At 47.7% G+C, this 22,639-nt stretch overlaps 1 protein-coding gene across 20 annotated transcripts; it reads right to left on the minus strand.

Moving 5' to 3' along the window:
• Nucleotides 1–355: 355 nt before the first annotated feature.
• Nucleotides 356–22,361, minus strand: LOC117589322 (arginine-glutamic acid dipeptide repeats protein). Of its 20 annotated transcripts, none has more exons than XM_034281143.1 (16): nt 22,091–22,361; nt 20,756–20,985; nt 11,637–11,768; nt 10,104–10,337; nt 4,957–10,039; nt 4,769–4,892; nt 4,548–4,692; nt 4,318–4,478; nt 4,073–4,129; nt 3,244–3,327; nt 3,056–3,182; nt 2,368–2,467; nt 2,129–2,223; nt 2,024–2,076; nt 1,598–1,871; nt 356–1,475 (listed from the first exon to the last, which is right to left on the minus strand). In XM_034281143.1, exons 3-15 carry the CDS (start codon nt 11,697–11,699, stop codon nt 1,856–1,858), a joined length of 6,342 nt encoding a protein of 2,113 aa, XP_034137034.1. In that variant the 5' UTR covers nt 11,700–11,768; nt 20,756–20,985; nt 22,091–22,361; the 3' UTR covers nt 356–1,475; nt 1,598–1,855. The 20 variants fall into 20 exon arrangements, with proteins under 20 accessions (XP_034137034.1, XP_034137042.1, XP_034137041.1 ...); XM_034281151.1 differs by having other exon boundaries at nt 11,652–11,768; nt 21,817–22,361; XM_034281150.1 differs by having other exon boundaries at nt 2,024–2,067; nt 4,318–4,475; nt 21,817–22,361.
• Nucleotides 22,362–22,639: the final 278 nt, after the last annotated feature.

Here is a 22,639-nt window from a genome sequence, read left to right on the forward strand (position 1 = left end):
ATAAATATTTATGCCTGGATTTTTTCACTTTACAATCTTAAATATTAAACTACGCAAAATATGGTTTGTTTTCCCACGTGTTTGTGTTTGTGTGTGTGTGCCATTCAATATGCTGCAAGACAATTCTACAATAAACTTTAATTTAATGTTTATATAACTACAATATATATATATATCCATGTGTGGGTGTGTATATTCAAAATGTGAAATAAAAAACGTTATTTAAAAATATGCCTTCATTTTTTTGTTTTTGTTGTTTAGTTTATAATTTATGCTGCTCCTTTCCGTTTATTATTATCTGTGCCATTAATTTTCATTTCCTTTGTTGGCCTTATATTTAATATAAACCTTTTTGTTTTCTTTTTTTTTAAATATAATTTGTTATGTATGTAATGCATTCTTTTGTTTTGCGTATCGTAAATTGTATAAATTACTAATATAAATTAAGCACACGATAATTTGCAACTGCTTCAAAATGCATCGCATCCATACATTCATCTTTTCCCCTTGTATTAATTCTTTTCTGTGCAGCATCAAATCATTCACATTTGTATAATTACCCGATAATTAATATTCCATTATTTATTTATGCACTTTTTACAAAAACTCTTTTGCCCCATTCCTATATATAATACTCTCTCTAGTCATAGCAAAATAATAAATTAATGAGTAGCTGTTAGTGGTGGGTGGGGAGAGGGTAAGCAAAAAGCTGGCTCTAGGCTAACACAAGTATAACACACTAGGGGACTAACGGGAATCGAAAATAACTCTCAATTCCGTTCGCCTTTAGCTAAGCAGTCAAAAAATTAAGCAGCAATCATATTTGACATTAGATTAGTTCATTTTGTGGCTGGAAGTAAACTTATCCCATGGGAAGTAGAGTGCACAAATGTGAGATGAAAAGAAAAATCCATGTGTCCCGAGAACCCCGTTTGTACAATACACTTCGTCGATCATTCTGTGAACTCTTCTTCCTTGCTTAGTCCTTCACTTTTTTTTTTCCTATACTAGTTTATGTAACTTGCCCCTCCTGCAGCAAAGTATTTTGGTTGATTTTTATGTGTTTTTTTTGTTGCATTTGTTGCTTAGTTATCTGATCAGCTCCTGCTGCTGCACATTCTTACTTTGTAGCTTGAAGAAGTTGTTTGAAGTTGAAGTTTTTTTTTTTTTGTTGGTTGGTTTTGTTCCATTGCCCTTATCAGTTTGTTGGTTTTTGTTTTGTTTTGTAATCTTAAACGATATTTAACATCTTTTGTTGGTTTAGGTTTTTAGAATTTAACACTATACACTATAAAGAGGATACTTAAAATATTGCGACCATCGTGTTTTTGTTTTGTTTTGTTTTTGTCTAGTTTAGTTGTTGTTTTGCTTGTAGTTTTTTTTTGATTCTGTATGCCTTGGTCAGTAAGTGGTGTATGCTGGTAGTTGTCTTTCAAGAACCATTGTCCTATGATCCCCATCAACGCAGCTGATTTCTGTATCAAGCATAAAACGAAATATTAGAATTAGTTACGGTTTAATGTGGGTTTTGGGTGACTTAATTGGCGGGGGATTTTATGGTTATGCAGTGGAATGAATGGCTGACCCGAGTACTAACTTTTTACATAAAATCATGAGGGGGCTTTGCGCAACTTAAAGTTCGCTTAGTGTCGTTTCTGGATGTGCCACACCGTTGTCTCTATTCACTGCTATTGTTGTTGTTGTTGTTGTTGTTGGTTGATGATATTTGATGGAGTGTTTTGTGGGTAAAACAAAATGTAAAACGTTTGAACACAAAAATCACACAAAGCATTTCCTCACGGCGGAGTTTGTTCTTTGTTCAGTTGCTTGGTCTCTACAATTGCCGCCTGTCCACTTATCTGGGCCGTTGTCTGTGGGGATGATATAGAGAGAGGCGATTTCATGATAAAAACACAAAACGAAGGGTGGCAAGCACAAACTCAAGATATGAATGTAACAAATGTCAATGGATGTGGGGGGGGGGGCCAGAGTTTGATTTTGAATGCTGGGGCTGGAGACTCACCTAAAGTATTGATCGTGCAGCGATTGTCGCTGGAATTCGGCGGCCTGCAAATACTGTATATATGTAATTAATGAGTTAGGAATATTAATTATGGATTTGGGAAACCTGTAATTGATCGGCATACGACATCCTCAGCAGTACATCCGAATGCGGCTCCCTAGGTATAAGCATATTTGGGCGTGGATATTGTCCAACATTCGCTGCAGCGGCACGTAACACATCACAAAAGTAAATTAAAGAAAAAGAAAAGGAAAACATTAGTTATTGTTGCACTCATTGGCGGTCACAGAGCAGGGGTTTGTTTTGGGGGGTAAAGGGGAGCTCTTTAGGCTATACAAACTCACGTGGCAGTTGGAAACCGGCCTCCGGTGGTTGCGGCTGTGGATGCAAAGGCAAATGTAAATGAGTATGAGAGTGTGCATGATATTCTCTCGTCAATCGTATCTGAAAATTATTGAATATCGTAGAAAGTTTCAAAAGAGAAGAGCCAGTGCTGCATTTGTTGTGGGAATGCCAACAGTAGAAGGTTTTTGGTTGGTGTTTTGGTTTTAATTTTAAATGTATTTTAATGCGTTTTTGTTTTTGAGTTCGAGTTCGAGTTAGATGGCAGGTTAGATGGCGTGACTGAATGGTTAGGCTGCGCCTATCCCCACGCAAGTTAGAGAGAGAGGCAGGCATGGCATGGCAAATAGAGTTTGGTTAGCACAAAAAATGAACACAGCATGACATAGACATTACTCGTTACACGTGCTGGAGGAGGTATGGGTATTGTTTAAAGTTTCTGTTTGGATTGCAACTTGAAAGACTTATAGCATCGCTGCTTATGTGTGTTAAGCAAATGTGTATGTGTGTGTGTGTGTGTGTGTGAGAAATAGCCGACAAAGTGGACAAACAGAGTGAGTTTCGATTCGATTTGATTTCGATTTTGGTTCATGGTTGATTTTGCGATTTTGTGGTTCGTTCCAAATACGATTGATCTTGTGAATATGAATGGTAATAATAATAGTAGTATAAAAAAGAATTGTGGCCTACCATACGCACCATGTGCTCGCCCGGATCAAGGCCTACGTGATGCGGTGGCGGTATACCCAAACGTTCCCTCTCCATTTGCGATATCGCTGGATTCGCATAGAGTGGGAACTGTGAGGGATGTATGCCGCTAGAAAAATAAATTATACATTTAATAACACAATATTTATTTTAATGTTTAGACAACCAACCGTCTGTAGTACTCCATCCAGTGCGGATCGATGCGGGATTGACTCGCCGCAGCGGCTTGTGCGTTCTTGATCTCCTCCAGTTCCCTGCAATAAGTCGAAATAGAACAAATGAGCACAGGGGGCAACAGGGTTGGGCATGAGAAATGTGTGTGTTGTGTTTGGTTATATGGCATGGAGTTGTGGATATTGTGGTGTAGGTGCATTGGCAAATCATAATTAACAATTAAAGCTTAAATTTTGTTGGCCCTTGGGCCTGCGATAAATTATAAAAATTCTCTTAAAAAGCGGTGTTGATTTAGTGCGTTTCAGAACATTTTAAACAATTGAATTTGGGTATTTTTCGTATGTGTCATGCACAGGACATGTATGTGGTTTTATGCCTAAGCTGTCACGAGCCTCGGAATGCATTCTCGGACATTCAACTTTGCAGAATTCCAGTGGATGCTCTTTTGCAGCATTCGCTTGTGCATTCTCGCCTTTTCTAAAGCTAAGTTATTTTTGGGTCATGCACATGATATGTATTTTGTTTTTGGCATCACATCTGGAGAGAAACGTCCATTTTTCAGAATTCTCGTGCATTCTTCTTTACACCATTCGCTTGTGCATTCGCGCATTTCCTAGAAAAGTTCTGTAACGCACTGTTTGTGTCTCAATTTGTTTGGCTAATAATTCCAATTACGAGGAAGCGTGTTTGGGGTTGGATATGAGGCGATGGAGATGAAGGTATGGGATAAATTGGATTGATTGATTGATGGCTGTGTGTTGGTGCATGATGTTGCAGTTGTGGGGGGAGGATCTTTCAGGATGTTTCTATTACATGTTACTGTACCTCTCTCTGTACATGGGGCCCATTGGATGATGATATGGCACCATCTGTTCAACAGGACTGAAATTGAATATTGAAATAATTACAATCAAGAATCAACGTCAACTCAACGTCACTCTCAACAAACATAAAGAAAGGAACGAACAAAGTTGGACTGGGGTAAAAGAATAACTAAACAGAGAATAAACCTAACACCAGAGACTGAAGAAGGAAGTGGAATATAGAAGAGAAGTAGTCGCTACGCTCACCTGAAGGCGACATGTGGGCGTGCATATTCGGATAGCTGTCGCAGTGCTGGCGTATCCGCATACGGGGGCTTCAGTTCCGCCTTCATTTTGGCCTGCTGTGCCGCCTGTTGGGCAGCTGCTGCCTGCTGTTGTTGCTGCTGCTGTTGCTGTTGTTGCTGCTGCTGTGGGGGCGGACAGAGAGAAATGTAATTAAAATTTGAATCTTCAGTCTGCGCTCTCCCAGCACTCACCTGCCGCCTTTCGCGCTCCTTCTCGGCCAGCTTGCGATCACGCTCCTCACGCTTGCGTGCTAGCTTCGAATCGGCCACTGGCTTGAATATCAAATCCGTTCTCGTGCAGGAATTGTAATCACCGCGATCAATGTGACGCACAAATCTGAAGAGGAAATACACAAGAGATTAAAGATCTATTCCACTTGGACTAGTGTCTCTGTCTCTGTGGGCCTACTCACATGGCAGACTGCGAGCGATGGCATTCGGTGTCGTCCGGCTTGGCCTCGGGACTGGGTCCACGTTGTATATTGTGGGTGGGACTGGGTATCTCTGGCTCCGGATCCGGCTCAATGTCAATGGGCACTGCAAAGAGAGAATATACATGCTGTAGAGACACATTCTATGACCAGTTTCCAGGCAATCTTACATGGCTCCGTTGGATGATGGCCACCGCCCATGCCCGCCGAATTGGCCGAGTGTGCGTGCGCTCGCAGCGCGTCCATGTGGGAAGTGGGCTTCATGCCGTGCGGCTGACCATCTTGCGGGGCAAATGGTGAGCCGTGCGGCGGACCAGGCGGATAGCCGGGCATATGGGAGCCCGGATAGGCACCTGGCGGCAGGCCCGTTGGCGTTCCAGGGCCACCCATTCCGACTGGCACACCCGGTCCACCCGGACCCTGGGGTGTCTTTGGCGTCGGCGGCTTGTTGGGCGGTTGACCGCCCTGCTGCTGCTGTTGCTGCGGCGGGCCCTTCATCTGTTGCTGCTGCTGCTGCTGCTGTTGTTGCTGCTGCTGTTGCTGCTGCTGCTGTTGGGCTGCCGCTGCGACCGCCGCTTGGTGGTGCTGCTTCTCGGCTGCATCTCTCGCCGCAGCAGCGGCTGCTGCATTCTGCTCATCCTGCCGCTGCTGCTGCTGCTGCGGCGGACCCTGGAGTCCGGCATGATGGGCGGCCATTACAGCGGCAGGATCCAACGGCCCCGACGGTGGTGGTGGCTTCATGTAGGCCGGGAAACCAGGCCCGTACGGCGCATAGCCGTAGGGCGAGTTGAAGGGATGATGATGCGGCGAATAGAACACCGACGGATGCAGCAGCGGATGCGGATACGGCGACTGCCCGGGATGCACTCCGATCTGTGGAATGCCGCCGCCCGGCGCAATCAGCGGCAATGGCAGCGGCATCTGTGGATGCCTGATGACAGGCGGCGAGGCACCCGGTCGCAGATGCGGCGGCGGTGATGTTCCCAGCCCCCTTTGGCCCGGCTGCGGGGCATACATCTTGCTCAGCGGACTGGCCATCAGTCCCGAGGCATTCGACACTGGTGGCGGTGTCATGTGCGGCGACTGCTGACGCAGCAGCGCATGGCGATCCCGCTCGGCCACGGCCGCCGCTGCCGCCGACAGGGCAGACGATGAGGGATGATGGCTGAGCGGCGATTGTGGCACCGGATGCAGTGGACTCTGGCGACTCAGGCTGCTCACACTGCTGGCTGGGGAGGCAGCTCGATGGGCAGCCGCTGCTGCTGCTGCTGCCGCCGCTGCCGAGGAGTTGTTGCCGCCAGGCGTGCTGTTGCTGCCGCTGCCGCCAGGTCCGGCTGATCCAGCTCCGCCACTCGAGATCTGTACGCTGGGACTGGCACGACTGAAGGCCGACGACGGCACCGTGCTGGTGGTGAGGGCCATGCTGCTGGAGGTCATCGAGGCCACCGAATGGGGCGTGTTCGGTGCGGATGAGACGTGCGAGTGGGGCATATGGCTGGGCGGGGTGCGACGACTGAGTGCGGACTCGGGCAGGCCCAGTCCACCGGGACCCGCGAGCAGTGCGATGGGTCCACCGCCAGGCCCCAGTCCCGCTATCGAATGCGACAGCAAATGGTGTCCGGGATGGGCGAGTGCCGCGTGAGCCGGATGACCCGGCGGCAGATGCGCCAGATGCGGATGTATGGGCATCGGATGGCCAAGCAGACCCGGCGGCGGATGTCCATTCCCCGCCAGTCCGGGCAGCGGTGAGGTGCGATGCGTGTGCGGGGATTGGTGCGGATTGCCGTGACCTCCAGAGCCAGCCATCGTGGTCGATGGCTGCGATGTGGGCGGCTGCTCCCGCGACTGCGGATCGTGCATGCTGCGTGGCGGATGCTGGGCTGGCGAGGGAGTGCGCACAGTGCCCGCCGGACCACCGGGCTGCTGCTGCTGCTGTTGCTGCTGCTGCTGTTGGGGCGGCAGTCCGTGGCCGTGCTGCGGATGTCCCTGCAGGGACATGGGCATGGGCGCGTGCGGATGCATGCTCGGTGGCATGTCGTGCGGCCGATGCAGCACCTGCTGCAGATGATGCGGGTGCATGTGGGGATGCATGTGCGAGGGCGCCATCGTTGACAGCGTCGGCGGTATACCGATCGAGCTGGGTGGCATCGAGGAGGCCACCGACATCTGTGAGTGCTGACCCGGATGCAGGCCCGGATGCATGCCCGGCGGACCACTCGACGATTGCTGCTGGTGCAGGGACGAGGGCGGTGGCGGTGGCTGTGGGCCACCAGCGGCCGCACCCGGCGGCAGGCCGTGGATGAGATTTTGGGGATGCATACCGGGCGGCAGGCCGCCGCCTGCGGGTGAAGGCATGTGAGGCGAGGGATGCGGCGACTGGAACTGCTGCGGCTGTGGTGCCATCGAGGAGGGCTGCGAATTGCTGTTGCTGCCCTGACTGTCCTGGCCCGGCGTCGAGCGTGACGAGGCATCGATGGGGCTCTCCGGCGGCGGCCCGTACGGCGAGGACTTTATCAGATTCTCGCCGTAGGGCTTCACGTCCACGGGGGGACCGGCAGCGGAGACCACGGGTGGCATTGGATACTTCAGATCCTGTGGCTGGGGTGGACCGTATTTGCCCACCAACGGATCTCCGTATTTGTGCATCATGCCCGGCTCGAAGGGCCGACCCAATGGCGGGGTCTGCACATCGTGCTGATAGTGCGGCTTGGGCATGGCAATGCCCGGCGGTGGCGTCGCACCCGGTGGCACCTGATGCGCAGGCTGCTGCTGCGACTGTTGTTGCTGCTGTTGCTCCTGGGACGTGGGCGGTGGTCCATACTTGTGTGCCACATCCAGCTGCGAGGCCATGTTGTGCGGTAGATGGCCAAAGCCCGACTTGACATCGGGTATCTTCAGCGAATCCTGATAGCCCTGCTTCGATGGCGGCTGATGGGCAGCGGACAGCTCCACCGGATACTTGCCCGGCTGCTCGATCATGTACTTCATGTCGTACTTGCCAGCAGCAGCGGCGGCGGCAGCGGCAGCAGCTGCCGCAGCGGCCACCGCTTGCATCTCCTGGCTGTACTTGAGTGCGTCCAGCGGCGGTGGCGGCGGATACTTGAGATCCTGCGGCGTGAATTTCATCTCCATTTCGGGCGCATACTTTTGCGGCGTGTTGGGTCCGCCAGGAGCATTGCCACCCGCACCAGCCGGATCGCTGTGCAGCTGCGGCGGCTGTGGCGGCTGCTGCTGTTGTTGCTGCTGCTGCTGCTGTTGTCCTCCTGGGGGTCCGTACTTTAGTTGTCCGTCGATCAGATAGCTGGCGGGTGGTGGCTGCAGCGGCTGCTGGCCATGCGGCAGATGCGACAGATGTAGCGGCTCGCCCAGTGGCGGCTGCCCACTGTCGCCGCCGGCCATCGAATGGGAATGCATTTGGGCAGTGGGCGCCCCAGGCAACGTGGGCGGCATGCCACCCGTATTGTGCTTCAGCGAATCCTCGTTCTTGATCTCAATCTTCACCTTGAGATCCTGCGGCTCGTTGCTGTTCTGATTGCACGTGGCATCCATCGAATCGTCCATCGGCTCCTTCTTAATGTACACCGTCTCCGTGGGCGCACACACAGGTGGCTGCTGTATGGATATCGGATTCAGCTGCTGCTGCGGCGTCTGCTGCTGCTGCTGCTGTGGCGTCACCTCCTGCTTGATGGTAGCCAGCTTCTTGAGCAGCTCGGGATCGCTGTCGCAGGTCTCCATCTTCTCGATGGCCTCCTTGCGCTCCACGGACGCGTTCAGCGCCTCCACGGTGGCAATGGTGGGCACCTTCATGGTTAGAGGCGCGGCCACAGGATTCACCGGCAGCACACCGCCATCCTGTGGGATTGTGCTGACAGCAGACTCCTTAAGCAGCAGCCCATCCACGCTGTTGGGCGCCTGGATGTTCGTCTCCTCGTCCATGTTCTTGATGGAAATCGCCTCCTTGCTGCCATCCTCCGAGGCAAGCTCCGCCTTGATGGATTTCTCCTCCGTTTTGGGCTCCAGTCCACCATCGTTGGCGGTCAGCTCACGCTCCTCCTTGCAGCTGAGCAGCAGCTCCTTGCTGTCCTTGTTGGACTGCTGTTCGGCGGTGGTCGTGTCCGTCGTATTTGATTCGCCATCATCCAGCGCAGAGTCCGGCCTGCTGTCCGAGTTCATGCTCTCCACGGGGCTGTCGGCCCGTTGCTGCTGCTGCTGTTGCTGCTTTCGCTTCTCCTTGAGGCTGCTGCTGCTGTTCTCCTCCGCTGCTGCCGCGCCCGTGCCAGCGCTGGCCGCCTGCTGATCGTTCGCCTGCTCCTGTTCGGTGCGCTTCTTCTTGTTGGGCGTGTCCTGTTTGCCGCCCTTGCGCTTGGTGGCCGAACTCTCGGCCACTGCCTTGGTGGGTGTCTTGGGACTGTCCACCGAGGAGGCTCCACCGCCGGCCGCTGCATCGGGCGTCTCGGAGCCTCGCTTCGGCCGCTTGCCATTCGCCACAGCGTTGTTGGTGTTCGACTGATCCTTTGTGGAGCTGTTGGTGGCCGCGGCACCTGCAGTGACGCCTGCACCGACGCCGCCTAATGCAGAGCTGCCACCGACGGATGATGCACCAATGCCACTGCCACTGCCACCGCCGCTGCCGCTATTGCTGGCCGTGCTGCTGCTGCTGCTGCTGTTGGTGTTGTTGCTGCTGCTGCTGTTGGTATTGTTGTTGTTGTTGTTGGTGTTGTTGTTCTGTTGTTTATTGCGCGTCCTCATCCTAGAGGGTGATTCATCCCTTTTGTTGGTCAGACTCGAATCACTGTCACACTCGCTGGCGTCGTCCTCGGTGAGAGAGCTGTTCTCCTCCTTGGAGACAGCGGGCGATGATCGACTCGCCGTCTCTGACGCCGACCCCGTCGCCGTCGCCGCCGTCGTCGCAGTTTGTGGTTCCGGTGTGTCCTCCTTCTTGGGAGGTGTATTATTATTTGCTCGCGTGACACGATTGCGTCGCAAAGCGCTCTGTCTGCGTCGCCGATGTGGACGATTGTTGTTGGCGCCGGGCGTCTTCTTCCACAGATAATAGAATTCGACCAGTTCGGGTGTGTCCTTGTGCGGCAACAGATCCTTGTGGATGCGAAAGAAATTCTTGCCAAATTGTCGCAGACCCTTGATGAACTTTTTCGTTTCGTCCTCGGTCCACTTCTTGTCGATGCCCTTCGAAACGGGGCACTTAACTAGTGCTTGTAGAGCTTTGCCTGGATCGTAACCAGAATCGTGTAGCTAAAACAGGAGGATGAACAATGGATTAGTTATGGTTAAGCTATGGATTATGGAGAGTACTCACCACGTCGAGTGCGTTAATTGTTGTGTCGTCGCGACTGGCAGCCAAACAACCGTCTTCTAGTCCGCCATCACACATTCCTTGAAATGCGGCCATCGAGCGGGCAGCACGCAAGAACATTAACAAATCGCCATCGGCCACAACGCCTGGACTCCATCTTGATTCCTCTAGTTCACGTTCATCGGTTTCCTTGTCGATGGGGAAGCTTGAGATTGGATTATAATCGGGCAGTTTTGCCTTCAGTCGTCATAGGAGACAAACAAAAATGTTCGGGATTAGTTTAAAAAGACTCCAGAAGGGGAGACACAGAGAGAGACATAGAGCAAAAGAAACTTCATCGAGCGACCGACAGGTGCGCTCAATTAAGCTTTTTTGTTTTTGTTTTTATATTTTATTTGTTAGTCACACACACGCACACACATCTCCAATCACAACAATCACAAAAACACCAATCCACACACCACACGACAACACCTGAAGGGCTGACTTTTGGGGGAGGCTCCGTCGATATATACTATATACGATATACGTACACGATGATACAGAAATTCTTAGGACTAATGCATGATTATGTATGAATAATGTATAATGTGTGCTACGGATTTCATTCGGATATACTTGGGAGTTGGGAGNGGGGGGGGGGGGGGGGGGGGGGGGGGGGGGAACTGGAAGCGGGTAGGGGAAGAGGTCATCTGGGATTTTGGGATCTGTGGATTCTTTTTTTTTTGTTTTTTTGGTTCAACTTCTACCAATTAGAGAACTCGAACTATGAAGATAGCCAATTGCATGGAAAGAACTTTAATTGTAAAAGTTATTTACAAGAAGTTGAAAAAGTTATTTACAAGAGAGACAGAGAGAGAGAGAAAGAGTAAACAAATTGCTGTTCGTGTAGCCTTTTAATGTAGGGAAGCAACTATTGAATGATTATAGGTTGAAAGATTATCCGGGAAGTAGTTAGAACTCTGAGATGTTCCTGAAAGCATAGCAGATGGTAGACTCTCATTTCCTTCTTTAAAAAGATAGATAAAAATACAAACTTATAGCACAATACTCAAGAAATATTTCCTCATTTGAGCGGCTAAAAATTCTCTAAAACCATCTGTCAACCATAGGAATTATAGCAATTTTATTACGCTGTTCCTTATCAGAATTCTTTGCTAATCTTTGTTTCACTTTATGAGTTTTATAACCCCCAATAAAAAGTACTTGGGAAATGCAATTTCTTGAAGTTGAATTTACTACTTCCCGTACTTCCTGCCTACGGACTACACACCATAAAGCAATTTGTGAAAGATTTTGAATATTGAGAAAATTCATTGAAATTCAGAAGAAAGAACAAAGGAATATAAATTACAAAATTTTGCAATCAACAAACAAAACAAAAAAAGTTTCTCTCTGCTTTATTTCTGGTTTTTTTTTTTGTTCTTTCCTTGGCATAATTGTTTAATTTTGTAGTTCTTTGTTGTTGTTTTTTAAAAATTTGTTGTTGTTGTTACCGTGAGCTGAATTTCTGATTTGTGAGAGTTATGTACGTACATAGACATCGTTTACCTGGTGGCCGGGACCCACTCGAATTTCTCCTTGAGTGGAGGCCGCCATCACCCTTTAAAAACACGCTTCCGGTCCAGTGTTAAGCCTTTTTATGCCCTCTACGATATGAAAATTCAACTGCAAAAAACACAGAGAAAATGCATAAAAAACGGATCGGATCGAATCGAATCTGTTGGTGGGAAAGGGTTGTGGGGTGGATATGGGGGCAATATGAGTTGGGGGGTGGTGAGTGTGGGGAGGAGTACCAGTAGTATTTTTTCAATAAAGCGATGAAGTTCACATCAACATGCATAAATAAATAATCCATAAAAATAATGCCATGTAATGTGCGTACGATGGAGTAACACACAGAGAGAGAGAGAGAGAATAAGAGACTGAGAAGGGAGAGTGGGAACTGGAGGCCATGGATGACGGGGTCTGGAAATTAGGGGTTTTGTGCTGTCGGACGATTGAGTTCCTCTGCCACTTAATCGCTTGCATATGTTAATGCGCCTACCTAGAGGGGAGGGACTGCAAAATGTGAGACTGGCTGACATACACATATGCTTTGGTTTGGTTTGTTCATTCATCATTTTGTGCTGCTATTTGTACCCTTTCAGAGAGTGGATCTACTATTGGTCAGAGGTATGTATGGTTCATATCTGGAGAAAACTTCCTACTTAGCCCCAAAATTGTAACCAAATCTGATTCATGTCTTGGTTAAAAATGATATAATTATGTGATCATTTTTTTGTTTGAGAACAAATTTCTAATCAAAATCTGCATTCAAAAGTTTAAAGAGTATTTGCAATTCGTTGCTATTTGGTTATCTCGAATTTGCGTTTTTTTTCAACTTTGCTTTCGTTCCTTTTCTTTTTTTGTTGTTGCTTATTCTTGTTCGGGGTCTGACTGGGGTCTGCCTCTCAAGTGTGCGTGCAGCTGTAAACAGATTTTCCGCTCAAGTAACTTCGCGAATAACTGTAACGAGGAGCCAACGGCTAAGTAAGCATCCTCTCATGGGCCTTCTCATCGCTCTCATCACATCTCATCTCCCATCCCACAACGACGCCATCCCACCACAGTGGGGAATTATCATTAAATTTGCTTATGAATCTATATCATGGCACAGTGACAGAGAGAGAGTGCGAGAGGGAGAAACCGAGAGTGAGAGGGAAACAGTCACACAGTGCGTTCACGTCTCATCAGGAATGCCGACGGTGTTGCGGTTGTGTGGCAGCGGCACACAAATTATGGCAATTAAAATCAATTAATTAAATGCAGCGACAGCGACAGAGCGACCGCGGTGGCGGCAGTGCCAGCGCGCGGTGACTGCAAAAAAAAGGTATACATGTGTATGGATGAGCGTGTATGTGTGTGTTGTCGACAGATTTACACTCAATAAGGCACGACACGCCGCCTAAATGACTGACGACAGCGGAGCTAGGGAGAGAAGCAGCGGCAACGGGTGGGTCTGCACAACGATCCCGACGGAGGCGGACCGAAAGCGCAGGCCACGAACGCACACACACGACTAGCCCTGGGGTTGCACAGTGGTATCGGTAGCACTTTGGTAACCCCCAAGTCAAACACTCGTATGAAATATTCATTACATTTTATGGCGTGGGGATGAATATTTCATCCCTCTTTTGTTTGACTACCCAGCAAATATGTGCTGAAGAATGTTACCCTAATAAATAAATGCTTACCTAAAGTGAGTTTACTTAAATATTTATGGATTACTTTTACGATGCATGGTAAAACTGTTGTCTGTACCAATGCAAATAAAGCGAGTCTATACTTTTAAGACTGTAAATTCATTTTTGGGATTTCCAACTATCAATTTATGACTTAAACTATTTAATTCTCAAAATATTTATGCGAAAGTTTTCACCATGAAATTTATAGCAGATGACATGCGATTATTGTGGCACATCCATTACAAAAAGTTGTCCTCAAACTCATCAACCTTTATCACCACTTTGCGCCACTGTGCAACGAACGGTCGTCTGCGTTTTGGGGCCGACACTTATCAACGACATCAGCAGCCACACCAGGTTGGCAGCTCCTCTGGCCTGGCCTGGCCTGTTCTGTGCCCTGCTTGGCCTGGCCTGGGTCTGGCCGTTTTGGGTCTGACTGCTTGGCTGGTTACTGCTTGCTTGCTGGTTTAACTGGCAGCACAAAACTTTTTTATGAGGGAGTCGTGAGTGGAAAAATTTCGTATAAACACAAACAGAAGGTGGCGGCGCAGGGCACGCGACTGAAATCCCCCGCTGAATCCCTCTACGCTTCCCAACCCCCACCACCTGCCGGGCGACAAAGGGGGCTAGCTGGCTGGCTGGCTTCTGCCTCTGGGCCCCTGGCGCTTGGGGAAAAATTGTGTAATAACTGCAAGCAGTGTGCTAAGCTCTTTTGTTTCTCTGCTGTTCTCCCGCTGGCACTCTGGGCTCTCTGTCTTTGGGTCTCTGCGTTGGCTCTGCCTGTGGTAGCTTCTGGGCCCAGGGAGCGGTATGTCGGCGGGGTCTGTTATAAAACAAATGTACTACAAAAAGCGACGTTGTAAACGCACAAAGCCATAAAATCTGAAAAAGACAAAACGAAAGGCTCGAACAGAGCCACATTTTGCCACCACCGAAAAGTGCCGTTCTCCGGCTCTTCCGCCTCCCTTCCACACACTCTTACCCTAAAAGACCACAAATTATGGCACACTGGGAGAAAGGGAGAGGGCACACACTGAAAAGGAGAGCCGCACTGAGAGGCCACCAGGCACCACTGAGCAAGAGCAGGATAGCGCAACTGAAAAGAGAGCATGAGCGAGAGCAGTCTGTACATTGACTACGTGACGTTTTCGAGTACTCTGTGAGTCAGCAGCCAGCCAAGCTGTTTTGCTGTTGTTGCTCTGGCTATGGTTCTTCCTCTTTTCGTTTCTCTCTTCCTCCTGCTATTCTTCATCCACGGACGAGGGACTTGCTGACCTGCGTGCAAATTTAAGGCCAATAATGCTGTCAATTTCAACTGGCGTGTCCGTCTGTCTCTCAATTAATGTCATCGCGTATTATAAAGTTCCATCAGATTAACAACTCGTTTCTCTTGCTCCCCACTCAATGGCCTGTGCTGTGTGCTGTGAATGTGCTGTGCGGTGGCCCGCCGTCTCCACCCCGGCGTGGCAAATTGTTTTCTAAACAGCCCATAAACATGAACGAAAACAAAGCGAGAAATGTAAATGAAAATAAAAACTTGGAGAGCAGGCAGCAAGCAACAACAACAACGGCGTGGCAACGCTGTCGACATGAGCCACAGAAAGAGGAAATTCAATAAACAATTTGTAGCATGAGTAGCGGAAAATTGTGTGTACGCACGCGGCTAAACGGACGCGAGTGAATGAATAAAAGAGGGGGGAGGTGCGGCAGACAGTCAGGCAAGGCAAAGTCTGAGCAGGGTATATTAACTGGAAAATAGTAATGGAGACTGGCAATGAAATGTTTTTCAGTAACTAAATATTTTTAAACTGAATAAACTCCATGACCGGGTATTGCGGGTGCCATGACTTGCCTTACCTTCCATTGAATCTACCTTTAGCCTCTTTCCCTATCCGTGTGTCTGCTTGTCTCGCTCCCTCTTGCTCTCTTTATAAGAGTATTCCTGGGTGTATGTGTGAGTGTTCGTGTGCCGAGTGTAATTTTGAAATGGAAAAGCTGTCGACTGCTGTTGTCGGCTAACTGGCTTTCCAACTCTCCTTTGCTTTAGCCGTAGCTTGTTTTTCTCTCTCTCTCTCTCTGTCTGCAATCATCGCTTGCCAATAAGCTGACTAATTGACTGACAAATAGGCAGCAGGCAGCAACAGCAACAACTACGTAAGAGAGCACGCTGCGTTAATAAGAGCAGCCAGACATCAGGCAGTAGTAGTAGGCAGGGAACAGACAACTTAAAATTCCACTGCCGCCAGATGAATGCGCCGTAACTGTACATTAAGGGTGGCCCATAAACTTGAGAGTTTATCTGCTGCCCCACCATCGCCATCACCATCACCATCACCAACATCCCAATCCACCCCAGCTCGGCGAGAGATTATTAGGTTAGTCCCCGGCTGATGGAGAAATTTAAGTGATATAGCAGTAAATAAATTAGTCGACCATAAGAAGGTAGGGGCATTCATTTAGGGGTATATCATTCTTGGGGGTTGTTTATCGCAAACTTAGCATTGGTTCATTCGCTCTACTATAAACTTGCTCAATTGAGTGGAACTGTGAAAGTGGAACTACTCAACTGACTCCAATTGTGGCCCCCAGTTGTATTATCGATCTTTGCTTTGGTATTTCATTCAATTGTTTTCCTCTTACAAAAGGAATAAATAAACCGCTTTGGCACAAAATTAACTAGAAATACCGAATTACACATGGCCGCAGAACAAAGGACTCAAATGACTGAATAATTACCCACCAGGAACAAATGCATTCAATTTTGTTCATTTTATGGTAAATCTGTTGGCTGCTTTACATAAACCAACCCATTAACATGTACCTAAAACTCGAACAACTCTGACGAATTCCAAAATAAAATGGTGCTGAAAATGCTCTTCTATTCCTGTTAATGGTTTGGTTATAGCCTCGCTGTAAATCAAATAAACAATTGATTGTCTGGTTCGTTCAGGCAAACGGAACCACTGTAATATACACCCAAAACCCCGAACCGAACCAAAGTGACCAACACTAACGCATTCCCCAGGGGCAAACCAACAACAACCAACAAAAAGCTGGTCTATTAAGCCGTGCACTCTACTCTCCATACCAAACCCAGACCTCATGCCATAGCATACCTCTCAGTAACGGTGCCTGCATCTGTCTATTTGAAGGGTTCGTGTCAAGTACGGAAATCCCATTAAATGTTGGTTGGTAGGCACTTTGCCGAGCCATGTCCATACGTACGAATATATGTATGTACATTTGTACTTAAAATGTATGTACGAGTATGTACAAACGTACGTATACGTCGGGTAAACTATGTGTACGTGTTGGTTCGTGTTGTGAAAGCCAAATTTTCACAAGTCAAAACAGAGGTTGCCGAAGGGGCACAGAAGCAAACAAAGGCTAGTAAAGTAGGGGCACACTGATAGAGATAGAGATAGCGAGAAAAGAGTGAGAGAGAGAGAGAGAGAGAGAGAGAGTAGACTCTCTTTTTGGCTCTGGCCGTTTAACCAAAATGTCATAAAACAAATTTCTCTTTTCTTTTGGCTAGTAGAGCCACCAGTATTCCGTCCGAGTAATGGAATTGTGTGTGATTCTGCTCAGACATTTTTCGACTGCTTGCTCGGTCGGTCGGGTCGGGTCGGTTGGTCGGTCGGTCGGTTCCAGTTTTACGTATAGCTACTAGTCGTAGTAGGTCTGGACAGGCGGCATCCCAGCTTACAGTTGTTATGCCCATTACTCAACATCAACAAGAACATTATGCCACCGCAGTGGCACTCACGATGCTCCTCCAGCTTCTTTGTTGCTTCCCCCCCACATCACATCACATTCCTATTCATGCTCCAATCTCTGCCAGACACACACACTGATGCAACTCTATATGCTTTTCTTCATTCAACCCAAACGATTGAGCATCTATTCAAGCAGCATCGCCGTCGTCAGTCGTCGCTCGTAGTCGCCGCCGGCAATGATGATGATGATGATGAAGATGATGACGAGACGACGACGACGAGTCCATTGTATATACTTTATAGGGTGAGGTATTAATGACTGTCTGCAACAAAAGTGGTCAACTATCTCCAGAGTACTTTTCGGAAAGACCTCACCTTTTATAAATAAACCTTCGACGACGAGTCAACGTTCCAAAAGCCAAATAAACGACCCACAACGCTGGCGGCCCCCATACCGCACCCAAGCACACCATAGCCCCCCTTTAACCAAGCTCTCGCTAACCTGTGCGCATCCATTGGCCCGATCCGAACCGATCCGAACGGGGGTCGTCTGTCGTGTCGTGTCTGCTGTCGGCTTCGTTTCATACGATTTGTTGGATTTGCTCATGAAGTTGTTAAACAGATTGTCGGTGTAGATACCTTCATCATTTTGCACGCCGTCGCCTCTCCTCTGCCCATTTGCTCGCACTTTGGCTTCCCGTTACCCACCGCCAGCAGCCACTCAACTGTCTGTCCGTCCCCCTCTCGCAGCAGCAGCAGCAGTAGTCACGGTCCCAAGTCCCATCCAGCCAATTCTCTTCTTTTGCTGTGCTGTGTGTGTGCGTCTGTCTATCTGCCTGTCTCCGACTCTGCGTGTGTGTGTGCGATTAGTTTTATGTAATTTTATCGAGTATTTTAAGGATTTTGCGGCTTATCCGCGCTTCATTTGGAAATTGTTTCGTGTTACTTATATGTCGGGATGTGTTTGTCTCTTGTCTGTCGTCTGAAGGGGCACATTAGTGGTAAGGGGTAAGGGTGCCATGTGTCTGCGGCTCGTTCTTTACATTCTTTTCTTCTCCTTTTAGCCTGTTGTTATTTCTCGTCCTTATTGTTGTCCCTTTTCATCTAGTGTTTATGGAACTGTCTTTATTTGTTGTGTGAGTGTTTAAATGAGCTGTTTGCATGTGAAACTGTTGTTGCGCGCCACTCTCCTTCCACGCGCGTTCTCTTATCCTTCCACCGTTAGTTACCCTCTCTCCATAATCGAATTACACCCAAGGCCAAAGATTTATGGCACCATTTAACACGCTCTTACATTATATTCTCACCTATTTTGGGCCCGGCCACGGCTCATTGATTTAACACTGATTAACAAGAGCTTAAATTCTTTTTCTTTTTTTGTACAGTATAAATATAGAGAAAATAAATATTAAAAGGCTGACAACAGACAGCTCTACTCAGCCCAGCCCAGACCCACAAATATCTCGCTCGGCTCTTTGTGCATGCATACACATACATACATACATATATTTTAATAAGCACTTTGTGTGTGCTAATTATCTTATCGCTAAATGGAGTTAACACGTAGCAGCAAACGAGTAACTGGGATTGATTTAGTTCAGTGTTTGCCCAGAGGTGATAGCGTGAGAGGTCGTGAAAGGTCTACCTTACTTAACTTGGCTTCCAGTATTCAAGTCTCCTGCATTCCTATGACATTATGTACTTCATAATTAACAAATAAAACAATCTTAAAATAGCTGATGAGGCACTTTTATAATTTTTTGAGGTGTGTTTTATCAGTGTTTACCTATTCCCCGTATCTACTATTATTACACACGAAATGTGCCTATAAAACTACTGTGTCACGCGGCCCACTCACGCACTCATCGCTGTTAGTGAAGTTGAGGCTGTTTACACTTTGAGATAGCTTAGCTCAGCCTCAGATCAAGCCGCTTAGCAACTCAGTCCAGAAACGATAATTAATTCTCTTATGCAATGGAGAGAGAACGGAAGGAAGAGGAACGAGAACCCCCGCTCCACCACCACTACACTGCAAGGTGTGCTAGAGATGGGAGGCATAGAGGCAGGGCAAGCTGTTTCGTTGATTTCTAATCGACATCAATAAATCGACACTCGAGTCGATTCGAGTGGGCCGAGTGGGCTGAGTGGGACGGACATTTCAATCAGATAAGCAGCATTTATAAATTAAAAGCGCAACCGAGCAGATTAATAAAAGTTAAACTTTAACGGCACATTATAAATAAGCCAAATGACTAATAATAAAAAAATATGAAAGAGCGCACCAAAACCCCGACATCAAAGGCTATCCAACAACTGTGTAACACGAAAAATACTTTTCAACAAACAGCAAAAAAAAAAAAACTAAAAACGAATAAAAAGCAAAACCGAACCGAATCGAGGCTACCCATCCATTGGCCTCATTGGAGGCGCAGCAGAGGGAAGGCAGACCGCAGGGGAACACTCATTTTTCAACACCATTTTATGTATTTTTTGTTTTGTTGTTTTTATTGTTGTTGCTGTATTGTTTCCCTGTTTCCATTCCATTTGTGCACCGAGCTGGTTCGTTTTTTGTAACAAATGCATTATTAGCACGTTATTTATTAATTAAACACTTCAGCTTTTGTTTTATGCGACTCTAATCAGGTGGCGGCTGTAACTCTCTTTTTACTCCGCTCTGCCTCTGCACTCACGGTACACGCACTTGTGAAGGGCGGGGTAGAGAGATAAGAAATGGAAATGGGCGGTTCGGGCCGAGATAAGCGTTGCAAATTGTTAGGGTATTTCCTCGAAATTGATCTTAATGTGTCGCAAGGGTGGGTCCACTGTGGCACTGGTTCAGGTTTCGAGGAAATCAGGTGGCGGGAGATAATGCTAAGAGTTCATAAGAACAAGAGTCGGTGGGAGATTTTCGCTCAAGACAAAGTAAATATCAGGTGACGTGCAATATCTCTGCTCTCTCTTTTTTCGATCCAATTGCAAAATGTAAATGTGGATCATTCGAAGAGAACTCTCTTCCTTCTCTTCTCTTAAGAGTAATGGAAGCGCACACAGAGAATGGCAATAATGGCAGCAGCAAGAGCAAGATGGAACTAGTAACAGAGCTGCACTGGAACCAGCGGCAGATTTTACTGTAAATTCTTTACTACAATAAGCGGGGTGTGGGTTTATGATTAATAATTATAATACTTTCCTCAACTATATATTCTCATTTTGCAGACAGATCGTTATAATTGCGATACAATGGTGCCTCATTAGAGTGATACTCCATATCTTAAGTACCGCGATAAAGATCTAGATCAGTTGAGTGGGGCCCCTGGCTTCTTATCTGGTAAATGTTTCTCAGAAATGAACAGAAATTCTGGTATATGTACAACTAATTATACTCTTCTCCTCCTCCACATGTCGTATAAGCTCTTATATAGAGCCTTGTGAAGTGCTCATGAGTAGCACTCTCCCCCCCACTTGAAGTGATTCCGTTGAGGGCAATCCGCTTGAAAAATAGTTTCCTCCATTAACCCAGAAACCCTTCCATCCAGCAAAGACCTCGAGCCTGTTGCAGGGGCAGGGGTAGATGACACATGAGACTCGAACAGGGCGGGCGGGACATAGAGCATGGAAGTGCAGGAGGGGGACCCATTGGGTATCGAATTAGGCAAACAAATAATTAAATATACGCCCGGCTGGGCAGAAGATGTCTTCTTCTTGGGCTCACCATGAATCCAGGGTAAATGTGCCCGATGAGCCCCTTTCCAGGCGGCGTTCCTCCCAGCGTCAGCGGCTCCAGCAGCAGGCGGCCCACGGTCTCGTCGCTCTCTCTCTCTCTCTCCACAGAGGGTACGATATTGCAGAGGATGAGGGTGTGGGACAGCGGTTGTTGGATGCTCAGCGAGGGGGCGCGGGCGGCCGGAAATGTATATTTTGGTTAATTTGCACAAAACACAGCTGGAAAGCGAAGAGATGACGTAGGTGAGAGCCGAGACGAAGATGATTAAGCAGTTCAAAAGCAACAGAAAAAAAACTGGAAACTAAACGTAACAGAAGAGAGAGGGAAACAGAGAGAAACAGAAGGAGAACCGCCTTCTGGGAAAACAATGCAAAAATATTTTTACATATAAAAATCTTTTAAGTTTTTTTCTTGTGTGTTTCTTCTGCTGGCAGCGTCAGCGAAAATCAGGAGCAGGGACAGGAGCAAGGAGCATCCGTACGGTGGGTTGGGGTGGCCGGTGGTAATGGCAGCGTCGTTGCGACGCGTCGGTGGTGACGGTGACGCCGACGACAAACGGTCATGACGGTGGTGGGTTGTTGTTTCTGCTGCTGCTGACGCTTGGCTTTGCTTTGTTGTTGCTTCCTCCACTGCTGCTGCTTCTCGTCCTCTTCCTCTGCCGATGCTACTACTGCGCTTTGTGATTCCTTTTCAGGAAATTTGTTGAGCCTCTTGCCCGTCCGTATCTTTTGTCGCCTGACTGGGGTTTGTGTTACGCTACCCCCGCCTCCCCAAAACAATAAAAAAAATTGCAATAGACTCCACTGTCTGACCCCCTGGAAACCCCCGCTGCGAGGAAACTAACCATCAACAGGGCCTTCTCTTCTTTCTCTCTTTTTCTCCTCAATTCCGCGTTTCGATTTCGACGCTGCGCAACTTCTGCTGCGGCAACGGCAACAGCAACGGCAACGACGACAGCGACGACAACGACTTTGACGTTTTCCAAATGAAATTAGTGACACACTTAAGTAATAATTAATTTTCGCACACTTGTTGTAGATTTTCCTTACGTTTTCTCGCTCGTTTTGCCTGTCTCTCTATTTCACTCTCCTCTCTCTATCTCTTTCTATCTTTGTTGCTTTGCTTTTGTTGGTGCTGTTGGGCGCGTGAAACTCGTCGTCAGACGACCAACAATACGCTGTTTTTTTTCCTTCTACTTTTTGTAATGCTCTTCTGTTTTTCTTCTTCTTTTTTGCATACACTTTGCGCACACACACACACACTCACATAATCGACATGCACATACACACACACGTACACAAACACGAACACACACACACGCACTATGCTTGCTTGCGTTTTTTATTGCTCTGTGCTGCTGCTGCTGCTTTTGCTACTCGAACGATGGAAATACAATTTTCACTTGCTTTGTGCACTCTCCGCATTGACTTTCACACGCGTATTCCAGCCACACGGGACAGCCACCGTTGCTGTGAGTGTTTTAGCACTATAATTTTAATTAGTTTTGGGCTAAAATGCGTGGTTTTTGTTCGTAATCGCTGCTACAACGAATTTCTCCGCGCAAGAAATATAGGAGAAGCCACCATTTTGTAAAAATATATACTTTAGCTGGTCTGGCAGCTCATATTGCTCGGGGGTGGCAGCGCTACTCACGAAAATTACCTAAAAATGCCAGCAAAAGTGGCAATGGTGGTGTGTCTGTTAGCTTTTGGTAGAGTGTGCTGTGGAAGGCGGCATTTTTTGGCAATTGGATGTATATAGTTGTGGAAAACCAGAAATTTGATAATGCTAAGGTCGCTGTTAATTTTAATTGGGTAACTGCCTAATCTTTTCTCCATAAAAACGATGGCATGTTTACACGATGTGATTGAT

This window comes from Drosophila guanche, unplaced genomic scaffold (assembly GCF_900245975.1).
Source record: "Drosophila guanche unplaced genomic scaffold, DGUA_6, whole genome shotgun sequence".
NCBI lineage: Eukaryota > Metazoa > Arthropoda > Insecta > Diptera > Drosophilidae > Drosophila > Drosophila guanche.